We start from the raw sequence: 14,915 nt of genomic DNA on the forward strand, positions 1-14,915 counted from the left end.
CTAGCAATTGTTTCCACCAGGTCCCCCAAAAAGTATAGCATAATCCTCACCCGGCACTGCTGCCTGAACCTCACATAAATAGCATTCGGAGGTATGAATATTAGCACGAGGAGAATACTTACTGATGGGATGCTCTATGGCATTTTCATCGATCCAAGACATGCCTCCAAGGTAACTTGCAAATCGGTATCCTCTTTCATAAGCTGGTTGATGGCCACTCCCCATCTCAGGCCAAGGTTGAACACCGGCACTATATACAACCCCTCCCCATTGAGCAATATCAGCATGGTCAGCAAATGTAGAATTAAAGATGGCCTTTGGCCAATAGCCCACGTACTTCGAATTCTGGTCTTCGCCAAATAATAACCACCAATCTTTACTATCTGGATCCTAAGATAAAATGGAAAATCAAAGAGTAAAATGGTAAAATAAAAGGATTAGTCAGAAGGAATATTTCACAAGGTGCAACTCATTTCAACTATATTATTATGCAAAATCTCTTTTAGCTATTGCTTTTCCACCAGCCGACTGTAAGATTTAATAAATAAGGGATTTGAAAAATCTACTGGGAGATCTTTGAACAAGAGACACCTTATCCTTCTCCCAGTAATATTTTTTCTTTAGCAAAATATGGCTTACATGATGTACCATATATCTAATCTAATCTAATACTATATAGTAGAAGAGAAAATAAGAGAATTTTTTGTGGAATTACACATCACTTTTTTTGACTTTTTTTAACAAAGGCACCCATTCAACACACATATTTTCAATCCTACCCCCTCCTTTATGCTTTTTAACAAAGGCGCCCACTAAAGCCACGGAATTTCAATCCTACCCCCCTCATTTATGCTTTTTTAATAAAAAAAATCTATGGGGTGATCTTAACCATCTGATTTAAGAGGAACAACATATTATGGAAACCTCTATAAGATTGGAAGGCTAGGATCAGCCTATGGAAATGATTTTTTGGGCACAACCTATTTATGTTGTGTTCCATCACATGGATGGTTTGGATCAACTTGTGATGTGGTGCGTACAGTTCATTGTCTGTACGCACCACTTGTGACGGTTTGCATCGCACGGGGTTTTTTAGTAGTATATATATATATATATATATATATATATATATATATATATATAGAGAGAGAGAGAGAGAGAGAGAGAGAGAGAGAGAGAGAGAGGAAAGTGAAGCTACACCGCCGGTGTAGCTAACTTAGCTACACCGCAGGCTTAAAATACAATGGGCCCACATTGTTTTGGTGATCCAAAGAATTCATTTGATTGGCCCTCACATAGATAGGGTGTCCACCAAAAATCAGCTCCATAGGATCATCCCAACCCTACGATTTGTGGAGGCAAAAATGAACGTGTAAAAACCTTCACAAATTTGTCCATTTTTGCCTCCACAGTTTGAAGGGTTGGGATGATCCTATGGAGCTGATTTTTGGTGGACACCTTATCTATGTGAGGGCCAATCAAATGAATTCTTTTGATCACCAAAACAATGTGGGCCTCCAGTTTCGACATCGATACGAGCTGTCTAAATGAGGTAAACACAATATTCAATGAAAAAACAGAATGTCACACTTGACATGATACAAAAACATGTCCACACAACCACATTAAGTCTAACACTCCCAGCAATACAAGTAAAAGTGTCCAAAGGAGTGCCAACACTTATTGACATGAGTCGGCAATAAATTCAAAGTGTCAGCCAAATCATAGGAAAAAGATAAATCAAAGAAATACTCACTATCACTAATGATGAGAATGAAACAATCCGATAATCGCCTCTAACATGCTAAGATCCTATCAACATTTTTATTGATATCATTTTGTGCAGAGAGAGAGAGAGAGAGAGAGAGAGAGAGAGAGAGAGAGAGAGAGAGAGAGAGAGAGAGAGAGAGAGAGAGAGAGAGAGAGAGAGAGAGAGAGAGAGAGAGAGATTTAATAGCAATATAATTTCTATTATGAGATATTTAATAGCTAACTCATTCATTCATGATGGTCACAACATAAATAGGTTGTGCCCCATATATCACATCCACAGAATCCTAACCCTCCAATCTACTGAGGTATCTATATTGAGTTGCCCTTCTGCAAGGGTTAGGCTTATCCTAGAGATGATTTACTTGGTGGCCCAAAAATAAACGGTTTGGATTATGGTGTAAGGCCGTGGAGCCCAAAATACTCCTGAGGCACACATTGCTTCATTATGGTTTGGATTTGTTCAATGATTCAGGACAGAAAACTTGAATCTAGCGCTAGTGCATACAGTGTAAAAAAGACATAAAGGCCTATACATAAAAAGGAGTAAAGGCCTAATTTGTTACTTCATTTGTACTTTCCACTCCGTATTATCCATGGGTTTGAATCCATATGTAAATTTATAGGTTAGAAAAGCAAAATGCAGAAATAGAGAGTAGTTGTAGTGATTAGTGAGAAGAAAAAGGAAAATTAAGAAAAAAAAAGTTACTAACCTTAAACCTAAGAAAAATTTACACTGTGCTTGCCGTGTGATGTTCTTTTGGAAAAAAAGAGAGGAAGTAGAGGAGCATTATAGGAAAGAACTCAAAGAAGGGTTTTATGCTATATCTAATACTAAGTAGAGAGAGTTTCCACCGTTTTCTAAATGAGAGATTTTAGGGATTGATAAACTAAGTACATGTTGGGAAGAGTTGCACGATAAGGTACGGCTACAATAAAATCCTGGCTAATCCTCCCTCAGATGAATTAGTTTTGGTTTTGTGTTGAATGCCACATCAGATTGAATGTTGGATAGCTTTTTGTGATGGATACCTTTTCTCGAAAATAAAATGGTTGCTTTTCAATTGAAGGTAAAGGGATTTGGAATTACCCTGAACGCAGTGAGTATAACGTAATATTGGGTTCCATTGTAGACCGAAGTTGGGGTCAAACGGGTGCCTAAGGGCAAGTCTCTGGAAACTTGTACAAAACCGGGGCAGAGAACATCAATGCAGCCCGTTGTTCTATAATCATCATTCTGTATGTATGCAGAATAAACTAAGGAAAAATTAGTAGAGCATCTTAATGAGAATTTTTAATGAATTTAAATGACAGAAAGAATAAGTTATTGTTGAAGCATACCGTCCATGATACAGAGAGGTGCGGGTCAATGCCATCATGATATAAGGCATTACTTACCTGGAGAATTGAAAAACTTCAAAATTAGAATACGAGAATATGAGATATGGTAGTGCATTTTTACTATGATTGATCATTTCCTAACGTTCCATTTCTTTGAACATAAAATATGTGTAAAAGAAATTTTGTGGGAGTAAAGTTTGTTTTATGCCCATTTTATGTCAAAAGAAAAAGGTCCTAAGGGAATGACCAAACATATAAAGGACCATGAGCATGTTGTATATCAGTGAATTTATTTGATAAAATTTCTACAATTATAATAAGATCACATCTTTTCTAATTTTTGAATTATGACATTTTGTTAATTCTTTGGCATTAGTTACATTCAATAGATAATTCAATCTTTTCTATAGTATGTATCCAACAATTTAAAAACTTACCATCCATCCAGCTTGTATAGCGTGTGTTTGGCCAGCTGGTAACGAATCACGAAGTACAATAAAAGAACCACTAAATTGGTTTCCTGTAATTTTTGGCTGCCATACATTGAGAACTGCCCTGGATCCATAAATATTGCCGCCACCTTTGAATGTAGATTGCAATGCAAACTGAGAAATAAACAAATTTTTGTTAGTCAGCTATGTGGCAGCAATAAACAAGCACAGAATACAACAAACTAATTAAATCATATTTTGATAAGAAAATAAAGATACATTTTTAAGATGTCCCAATCATTCAGTTACTATTTCCATGTGCATGAAAGTAGGGGTATATTTTTTAATTAATTACAAATACCTTTTCATGACATGTGTTATTAATTTGGTGTTGAACACTTGGTGTGAAAGGTATGGTTTGTTAGATATGTCATTGAAAATTGGAATCTCTATCTACTATCTATCAATAATATAAAGCTTTCGGTTGAACAAATAGTAACAAGACATAGTTATTCATCTTTACATAGAAATTCAACTCAAAATCTTAGAAAAGTGCCTAAACTTGAGAGAAAACATGTTGAGTTATCAAATGATTCCATTGGTTTTTCTAATTACATTCTACAAGAATGTACATAATGTATAAAATTTGCAGATTTTGATGTAAAAAACTACTTGATTTTTATTTAAGTATTGAGCGAGTAGGTCAGGTAGACTTGACACACCTCATTTTTCAAGTCCAAGTTTCCAATTATTTTAATTCTTTTGAATATAACTACTCTTTCCTCCCATCATAAATTTAAATTTGGAGTAAAATTGGATAATAATAAATATGACTTACGTTAAAATTGCCTTCACCATTTGAAGAGGACAGAGCATTTGAAGGATATCCTTTCCCAAAATTTCGGGAAGATTTAGCCCTTATTAGGTCTTCCTTTTTAATTCTCCGAACAGGAACTGTTCCAAGTGGGCACCCTCCATTCTTGAATCCTATCTTTAATGACACATCTAATGAAGAAGCTTTTTCATCTTGAATAAATTTTGGAAGAGATCCTGGAGCCATCTGCATAGGCATTTTCCATAATATCACAAAATTAATACATCACAGAGAAAAGAACATATCACTTCAAATATTAATAACAGAAGGAGAAATAAAAAAAACCTGGATCTTATGATTCATCAATAAGGGATGATCAAACGCAGGTTGTTTGTTGATATCAACACAACCAAATATTTGTCCATATCTCGTCTGCAAAAAATGTACAAGAAAAAATTAAACGCCAATAATATTTGTATCAATATATATATATAGTAAATATTTCTTGTGCTCGAGCTCAGATAGCTTATTTGCGCTCGAGTGCATGAAACAAGGGTGGGCCAACATTTTTTGGGTGATCCTAAGCATTCATTTGAAAGGCCCCATCATAGACGGGGTGTGTACCAAAACTCAGCTCCATTGGATCATGTTAGGGTATCCATTTGTTAGTGAGAAAATGGACAGATACTGTTTGTCAACAAATCTTCCATTTTTTCACCCCCACAAATGGAAGGGTTAGGTTGATCCAATGGAGCTGATTTTTGGTACACACCCCATCTATGATGGGGCTTTCAAATGAATGCTTAGGACCACCCAAAAAATGTGGGCCCACCTGTAGACACCCCATTTGACCGAACCCTAATTAACTTGATTTAATAAAAAATCCTATCAAATCATTGATTTAGGGTCCTAAATTCCACTCTAGGGTAGGCTAGGGTCCCCTGTAGGTCCCCACAAAATTTCAGAAAAATTTGATGAGAGATGCCCTATAAGGTGAGCCGAGTTAGAGTAGTAGTGCAGTAGGGGGTGCATTAGCCACTTATTCTATTAACTAGGACAGAAGAGGGGTGAAACATCCAGTTGGGGTGTGCCAGTATCAAATCCGTAAGTGGCCCAAGAAATAGCTCTAAATTTACCCTATCCTATTTACTTGTACCACCTGAATCAACAAAAGTAAAGCCAAAACATGGAAAAGGGGTTGTCCCATGGAAACTTAAAAGGGGTGAAGAATTAACCCAAATGCCTATAAATAAGACATTAGAGATCATTTTTTATAATTTTTCATTCTCGTTCCTGTTTTTTAGAGAGAGAAACTCTTGGGTTTTAGAAAGAGAAATTAGATCTCATCCAAACCCTAACCCTTTTTGCATCTTCTCCGGCGAGATTTCGGCAAGATCTTCGGCCATCCTTCTCTCTTCTTTGCTTCATTTCTTGAGATCTTTCTTCTATGATCACTGGTTTCTAGTTTTTCTTAAAAAAGCTTTGATCCAAATCACTTCAGTTTTATGTTCAAAACCCTAGTGCGATTTTCATCTTCTCTGGTGAAGTTCTGGCCTCCTTCTCCGGTGAATCCACTAGAGAATCAAGACAACAAGAGCTTGTGCTAGCATATTTCTAGATCACAGGTGAGTTTTATATCTTCTTTATTATATAAAGATTATGTTTGAAAATATATGCAAAATTTTTCTTATCTTTTATAATGTATCTTTATAATTTGACCTGAATCTTGTTTGAGAAATTTGATTTTTTTTAGTCTAGTTAGCTTTGTAAAATCGATCCAGATCATGTTTGTGATTAGTTGTATATTCTATCTGATTATCATTGACTTGTTTAGCTGTAGCTTCACATGCTTAGCTATAGCTTAGTTATTGTCCTTTATTACCTGTTCGTCACATGTTTAGTTGTAGCTTTTTACCCTTGCTGTTTAGTTCTAGATATGCATGTGTTTGTTTACTGTTTTACTAGATGTGTTGAGTTAGGATTAGATTGTCATGTTTAGAGATTGATAACAGGATTATATGTTATTAGATAAGCACTAGTCTTCTACGCCTCTTTGAGAGTCGATGAATTCTAGTGTTCATTTTGATGACAGATGATACTGGTACTAACTCTTTTTAGGTATGGATGTTAGATATGATGTCTGAAGACAAGTAGCAGGGTTATTTAGTATTGGATTAATATTAGTTTCCTTCGCCTCTTTGAGAGACGATGAATTCTAATGTCCTTTCCAATGTCAGATGACACTGATATTGACTCTCCTTAGGACTTTGATGTTTATTTTTCTTTTGCTCATCCCCGGATTATGCATGCTTACGTACACGTTTTCTCAGGAATATCTATTCCCACTTCACATGATTTTTGCCCAAAATTCTTTGGAGTTAATAAAAATGGCATAAGAGACCAAGTACTTGCACTCGGGCAAGTTGGGTGCCTAAAAACTTCCCAACTTGTAATCAGGTACGGATCTTTGTATCTCTGGTTATCCGTTTCAACAGAGTATTTCACGGGGTTCAGGGCTTATTTCCTTGGATGACGACTCTTCTTTGTTTTAGGTACGTCTTGGTTCCAGGCTAGTCTTCGAATCAAGAGGTATCTCATCTGTATCGCTACCCATGCTGTGAGTGACACCATTTCGAGAGTTCCTTAGTAGAGCACTTCTTCACATGTGGAGATCTTAGAGGTCTGCAGGGGGGCTCGTTCCCCTCGCCTTCCTCGGAATCGGGGTCCACACCACCATGTTTCCTACACTCGAGTGCAGGAACTATTTCCTAATATATATATATATATATATATATATATATATATATATATATATATATCTAATACTATATAGTAGAAGAGAAAATAAGAGAATTTTTTTTTGACTTTTTTTAACAAAGGTACCCATTCAACACACATATTTTCAATCATACACCCTCCTTTATGCTTTTTAACAAAGGCACCCATTAAAGCCACAGAATTTCAATCCTACCCCCTCCTTTATGCTTTTTTAATAAAAAATCTATGGGGTGATCTTAACCATCCGATTTAAGAGGAACAACATATTATGGAAACCTCTATAAGATTGGAAGGCTAGGATTAGCCTATGGGAATGATTTTTGGGGCACAACCTATTTATGTTGTGTTCCATCACATGGACGGTTTGGATCAACTTGTGATGTGGTCCGTACAGTTCTTTGTCGACCCGTGCATCGCACGGGATTTTTACTAGCATATATATATATATATATATATATATATATATATATATATATATATATACACACACACACACACACACGCGCACTAGTAAAGCACCCTGCGTGATGCGCGGGCGAGAAAAAAAACTTAATGGTTATAAAAGGATGCCTTACTATTGTTCCTTAAAAAAAAAAAAAGACAAATGCGTTGATTATAATTATTTCAATGAGGAAGAATATGATGGAAGGAAGTTTTTATGATGGAAGGAAGTTTTTATCCAGAGAGGTTAAAAGGGGGCAAGCGCATGATTATAGCAATAACAAAGCCTCTAAAATGGTAACCCAAAGCAATAAAATGACAAGAGATGGGAAGGAAAATGTGACTGAACTACTGAAAGCAAAAATAGATTGATTCCCCAATTAGCACTTTGAATCCAATAGTAATAATTAAATGCATGCCCACAAATAACGTATTTCAAAGAACCACAAGAATTCTCAAATACCCATGTAAAACACTCTGTACCATCAAGAAATGAAGTTTTTTTTTTCCTACTCTACAGTTTTAAAGTTCTAATGGCCAAAAGCAAAAACCCTGTAAAGAAATTTTAGTTTGAATAAACCCATAGTATTACCTATCTTGTTTCTATATTATACCGCATCCATTAGGTCCGTTTTCAACTTGAATTGATCATAGAGGGACATTCCAAGTATAAAAACAAACCCTTGCTTGATATGATCACGGAGAACAACCCATTTGAGAATTGTAACAACCTCAAACAACCAATTAGCAAATCTCTCTCTCTCTCTCTCTCTCTCTCTCTCTCTCTCTATATATATATATATATATATATATATATATATATAGGAAATGCAGAATATAGCCCAAAAGGAAGGGGAGGCTGCCACATGTACCTACACAGTGAAACGCCCCTTCCTCGTTATAATAGAAGATATATTATATATGTAACGAGAGGAGTGCCATTATCAAAACAATTTGTAGACACCCCATTTTGACAGGGCCCTAAACCCACGTATTCGAATGAAATCCCGAGGTTGAACAAAGTCTCGAAGTGCGAAACCAACCCGAAAAAAACATGGAAAATACTATCGTTGCCAGGCCCTTTGATCGATGTTCATAACCCGAGACCCCCCCCCCCTTTAATTTGAAGCCCTGATCCCCACTCTCATGTCCCTGGAATTGGTAATTACCAATGTAACCTTCACCTCTGATATCGGCCCCCTTTTTTATTTGAACCCTGAATTGTTGGTATTGATATCTGACGCTCAGGTCTATAGATCGGGTCGAGTCAGGCCAAGGTCAGGCGGAAAATGAATGGAATTAATCCGAACCTAACCCGATTGCAAGTTGAAAATCTCAACCCGAATTTCATGAATCAACCCAAGTCGCATCCCAACCCGTGTCTCGAGCTCGAGCTGGGCGTAGTTTAAAGAAATATGAAAAGGGAGGGTGAATTAGCAGGGCATGGGTGTGCCAATACTAGCTTACCATAGGCAAATCAAAGAAGAAGAAATTTATTCCGCCCCCTTTTCCTACCCGAGCCACCCCCTGTAAAGATAAGAGTAGTTAAAATACACTAGATGGGGCTGTCCAGAGCAAAAAGGGGGGGGGGTCGGGTATATCATTCTTCTCTAATAAAAAAATCAAAATAGAGGTGTTGGGCAAGAAGGAAATAAACCCATCTTTAAGGGTATTCTTGGATGTTCTCATTGCTTCCTCTATAAGCAATGAACAAGGACCCTAAGATCAAAAGAAGGACAAGTGTAGGGCCATGATGGAAAGCACATGTTTAGGGTTTCTGATTTTAGCACAAGGAGAAGTGATCTAGGCCATCAAAGGAGATCGATGGTGAAGATTAGAACTAGGTCCCTAACCCTAGTTATAAAAAACAAAAAAAAAGAAGAAGAGAGGGAGTTTATTTTCGTTTGAGAAAAAAATAAAGAGAGAGAGAGAGAGAAGCAGAGAAGAGGGAAACCCACAGCCACCACCTTCTTCCACCTCCGGCCACTCCTCCGGCCAAGCCTCCTCCACAGCCGCAACCTCCACCTCTGCAAATCCGAGTCACCATCAAAACCCACTTCGAAAAACCAAAACCCACAGCCACCACCTTCTTCCACCTCTGGCCACTCCTCCGGCCGAGCCTCCTCCACAGTCGCAACCTCCACCTCTGCAAATCCGAGCCACCATCAAAACCCACTTCGAAAAAAAAACCAAAACCCACCACCGTCAGCCACCACTTCCACCTTCTCCACCATCAAACCCATTTTCAACCTCCACCACCATCAGACCCCCTTCTCAGCCACTATCCCCATCTCCTACACTATCAAAACCCCATTAAAAACCCATCTTTGCAACCTAGCCACCCCACCTCCGGCCAGCCGCCCACCATCTCCGACCATCTTCCGACCAGACAACCATCATCTCTGCCCAAACCCATTTCGGTTTTTTTTTCTTTCTTCTCATCACCATCACCACCATTTCCCCCCATTTCCATCTCTTCAGTTAACAAAGAGAAGAGAGGAGAAAACAGAGAGCTAAGAAAAAAAGGAAGAAAAAAAGAAGAAGAAGAAGAGGACTTCCGGTTATCTTCCACGGCAAGCCCCACCGGAATCCTCCTCCACCATTTTTTCCATCCCCAACCCCATTTCTTCTCCACCCATTTCCACCATCTGCACCTCTCAAAACCCATTTCGATTATCATCCCCTTCCTCCAACTCCGGCAATCCCACTGCCATGAAATCCGGCGAATCCGAGGCTATCACCACCACCAATCCCCTGTAATCCTTATCCCTACATCCCAAACCCTCCTCCCTCTTCAGTTTCACCCCAACCACCTACCTCCACCATTTTTTTTCTCTCTTTTCACTCAAACCCATATCTGTAAAACCCTCCATTTTCTCCAGTCATAATCCTTCTCCGTCCAGCTTCATTCCCAAATCCAACCAAGATTTGTTTAAGTCCAAACCCATTTTTTTTATATTTTCCTCATAAAACCCATTTCGGCCTTCAGCTTCGAATCCCTTTTCCAAGCCACCACCTCAGCTTCTTCTCTGGTTTTGGGATCTTTATTCTAAAAATAAAAGAATAAAAATAAAAAAAAGAAGAAAGCAAATAATAATAATAAGTGGAGAAAATACAGAGGGAGAGAGAAAGAGCATAGGAAGGGAGGGAGTCGCAGAGGAGGGTGGCGTGGGGTTCACTGTTGGATCGGCTATCTTGCGTGGCGTTGGCGAAGAATTTTGTCGGAATCAATCTCAAGTCTACTTCAGACGGCAATACAGGTAATGTCCATCTTCTTCCTTGGTCTATATTTGGAATGCAAATATAAGCGGTTTGATGAAATCAGTGTCTGCAATCTCTTTGGGAATACTAGTAGTTTGGTCTCTCTCTACTACTCATGTTCTTACAGAATCTTTGCAATTTAGAGGGTCAGATCATACCACTGATCCAGTCTATAATTCTCCCTGCTAGTAGTTGAGGGTGCCTATTCTCCAATCCCTTTACAATTTTCGTAGTAGCTTGTCTTTCTCATTCAAATTGGCTGAGAATTTTGGTGACTTCTAATGTAATAATAAGGGGCATGAAGGATTTAGTGTGGCTGTCGAGACATGTCAGTGCCCATATCAATGCCTTTAAGCTTGTGATATTAACACTAACAAGTTTCAGTAGCGTCACAAAATTGTTTTGTCATTCTTACTTAAATTGGTTCATTAGAGCCCCTATATTTGGAAGTATGGAGGTAATCCCTCATGGCTGTGCTAATGGATGAAATACAAAATGAGGTAGTACGACTGTAAGACTGTGGTTGCAGGGATATTATCCCCATGGAGCGGCAACAAGGGACTGATTTTTCCCCTATGTTTTGACATTGGACCTACTATATGGCTTCTCATTCGTGCAATTAATTTACTGAAGTATATTAGCCCCTATTTTAAAATATTAACAGTTCTACGCTTTAACAATTCACAAAATTATTCTGCCTCCTTACTTCCTAGTACAATGCTTTAATAATTTGCAAGCTTATATTGTTCTTTTGGCCGCCTGAGACATGAGAGGTTAAATTGTATTGGGTCATGAATAGCATCGCAGCGAAAGCTTGCTTTCTCCTGTGGACCATATGTTGAAATGCTATCAAAGCTTCTTTGCATGTCTCGATTCACATATGCGTACCCCCTTCCCTTCCTGCCTTAGAGTTTTCGCAGGTTAAGGGATTTCTTCCTTTTCAGAGTCAGTCTTCAGCATAGGAGTCAGTCCTTCAGTCTTTCAGGAGTCTGTCCCATCATCATAGGGGTTAGGATTCTGTCCATCCTCTTATCAAATCATGTGATTTTTATCCGCTCTTGCAAGGTATAGGATGCTGTCCAACCCTTGCAGAGTCGTGATTCTGTTCAATTTCCCCGCAAAGCATAGGATGCTGTCCAACCTTTGCGGGATATCATGAGCCTATCCTACCCTTATGATGATAGGATCCTGTCCTCTTGTGTCAAAAATTCAAAAACACTTTAAAAACATCTAAAAACCAAAAATCTTAAAAATCAAGAGTCATTAGGAGTAGTTAGGAAATTCTGTCCGAACTACGGATGGCTTGATCCCTAACTGAGGGGTACGTAGGCAGCTCAGGCGTGCAGCTGGCATCCTGAGTCCAGTCACCATTTTTTACATCACCATTTTTACAAATACTTCTCACTATTTCGTTCGAACTACGGATGGCTTGATCCCTACCTGAGGGGTACGTAGGCAGCTCGGGCTTGCAGCTGGCATCCCGAGTTCAGTCACAAATTCAAAAATTTCCATAGCTTCAAAACCTTTCAAACCTTCCAAAAATACAAAAATTCTTCAAAATAACCTTGCAATTCATTTTCAAAAGATCCTCCCATAGAGTTAAGAGTCTGTCCTGATTTTGTGGATTCGCTGTGTCTTGTCGTGTGAGTTTCCCTAGAGTTAGGAGGCCCCAAGTCGTGATCGGTTAGACACTTAGTCGATCTGATGGCTAGACTAGAATATGCTTAGATAGCCCATGGTTTTCCTTAGGACGCACAACCTAGTTACACATAGGATGTAGGATCCGCTTGCATTAGTTAGGGCATATAGGGAGTCTTAAAAATTACCATTCACTTGAACTTAAATAATGACGCGAGAAGCTTTAAAAACTAGTCAGGTCTAGTTGATCAAGTCTAGGATAGCGGTCCTAGAAGGTTAGGCATTATAGTTTAGCATAGGTCGCCGAACTACGTTGACTCTTATTCGTAGTGCAGCCAGGATGGATGGCCATCCTGGTCCGAGTCAAGTATCGCATTAGATTCAAGTCTTTGTCATATTGTATGTTTTGCTGTGTTTTCTTACTTTCCTGTACAGACCTTATACCTTTAGTTGTAATGTGCATGTGTTTGCCCATCGGAACTTAGACACCAATTAGGCATGACACTCATAACCTAGCTATTCTTAGGTGGCATGTCTTTCATTTTCTTTTGTGTGTGCTTCTTATTCATCTCCGAGACATGCATGATTAGCTAGACGTGATCTCGGGGATATTCGTTCCTATTTCGCATGATTTTCACCCAAAACTCTTCAAAGTTAATAATAAATGGCATAAGAGACCAGGTGCTTGCACTTCGGCGAATTGGGGGCGCCTAACCCCTTCCCCATTCGTCATCAGGCACGAACCTTTTATATCTCTGGTTATCTGTTGCGACAGACCACAGCATGGGATCCAGGGCCTACTTCCCTGGATGGCGACTCTTTCTTTGTTTAAGGTGCGTCTCGAATCCGGGCCAGTCCCCGAATCGAGAGGTATCTCACTTTACATCGCCGCTCATGCTGTGAGGGGCACTCTTTCGAGAGTTCCTTGGCGGAGCTCTCCTTCACGTGGATGATCCTGGGGACCCGTCCCCCCTCCTCTCTCGGATCGGGGTCCACACAATTAAAAACCTCAAGCAACAAATTAACAACTCTATATAAAGAGAGGAGTGTCATTATTAATACAATTGACCCCATATCATCTCCCATATGTCATCTCTTTATATAGAGTTGCTAGTAGGTCTCAATAAACAACATGCCAAGGACAGTGATAAATTCACCCTCTTCTATTACAATATTCACCCCCTATTTTTAAAAATGGAGTATACGCACAGACCACATCATAAGATGATCCAAAACGTCCATTTGATGGGCCACAATGTAAATAGGTTGTGTCCCAATAATCATCTTCATATGATGATCCAAGCTGTCTGATCTATAGAGGTTTCGTTATATGGAGTTTCTTTACAGATCAGAGTACTAGGATCATCCTATGGAAATCATTTTTCGGGCACAACCCATTTACATTGTGGCCATCAAATGGACGGTTTGGATCATCCTATGGTGTAGACTGTATAGTGTATTTACATTGTCGACATCAAATGGAGGGTTTGGATCATCCTATGTATAGTCCATTTAAAAAAAAAGAGGTGAATATTGTAGTAGAAGGGGGTGAAGGCCAATGACATTTATATGAAGTGGCCCCACAGAGCATCGAGAGAGAGGGCGGGGGGAACATTTGAGGGTTCCCAGAACAGCCGCAAGTGTTGACTTCCTATTCTCAATTCATATCAAACATTTGGGATTTGCTAGTGTCCAATGCAGAAGGCATTTCGAGGATGGTCTGTTGCATCTCGAAGCAGCCACCTCGTGAATAAAGACAATATCTACAACAGAACATCGGTGAAGAGCCTCCTGCGATGAACGTTAGCAAATTCCTAAACATTTAATTCTTCCACTGACGGAGAGAGAGGGGAGGAGAAAAATTACGGAGATAGGCACTAAAGCAGAAGAAGTACGGGAATAATCCCGAACACAGGTGCCTTTATAGAAGGAGAAAGGAGAGACAAACATTTTTATTTCGTCTTTTAGGGGGATAGGGGGATCATTTTCGACAGAAAGTAACGGCAGTCACGATATTTTTGGCCGAAAATCCTCCTCGTGAACTTAATAGAATTTTCAAAAAACTAAAAAAAAATCTCTCACTTTTCATATCTGCTTAATAATAATTATATATATATATATATATATATATATATATATATATATATATATATATATATATATATATATATATATATATATATATATATATATATACGTGTGTGTGTGTGTAATTTTCAAATGAAAAGAAATAGTGATACCTTAATTGTCTTAACTGCTGGTTTATTGATAATCTTCAGTTGTCTCTCAAGCTCCAAATCTTCTTCTTTGGACAAACTTATGCTCCCTCTTCCTTCAGCAACATTTTCAATGGTACCAAGAGAAAGTAGTAGAAAAAGTAGCAAAAACATTTCCTTTAAACTCATAGTCCAACTATTAAGAAACTCCTCTATCAAAGCCAT

At 38.6% G+C, this 14,915-nt stretch overlaps 1 protein-coding gene across 1 annotated transcript; it reads right to left on the reverse strand.

Annotated features, from left to right (window-relative positions):
• On the reverse strand, nucleotides 1-14,915 carry LOC143892040 (protein neprosin-like). Its single transcript, XM_077396515.1, has 7 exons — nucleotides 14,715-14,915; nucleotides 4,702-4,788; nucleotides 4,381-4,602; nucleotides 3,549-3,716; nucleotides 3,112-3,168; nucleotides 2,861-3,007; nucleotides 1-390 (listed from the first exon to the last, which is right to left on the reverse strand). Exons 1-7 carry the CDS (start codon nucleotides 14,913-14,915, stop codon nucleotides 1-3), a joined length of 1,272 nt encoding a protein of 423 aa, XP_077252630.1.

Source organism: Tasmannia lanceolata, unplaced genomic scaffold, assembly GCF_043159265.1.
Source record: "Tasmannia lanceolata isolate RefF3 unplaced genomic scaffold, GAP_Taslan_0.1 ptg000015l, whole genome shotgun sequence".
Taxonomy (NCBI): Eukaryota; Viridiplantae; Streptophyta; class Magnoliopsida; order Canellales; family Winteraceae; genus Tasmannia; species Tasmannia lanceolata.

Coding starts and splice junctions, on each gene's coding strand:
- LOC143892040 (XM_077396515.1), bottom strand. CDS start 14,915: ATGGCTTTGATAGAGGAGTTTCTTAATAGTTGGACTATGAGTTTAAAG. Junction 3,169..3,548: donor CTATACAAGCTGGATGGATG/GTAAGTTTTTAA, acceptor TCAATTCTCCAG/GTAAGTAATGCCTTATATCA. Junction 391..2,860: donor TTATACTCACTGCGTTCAGG/GTAATTCCAAAT, acceptor ATTTTATCTTAG/GATCCAGATAGTAAAGATTG.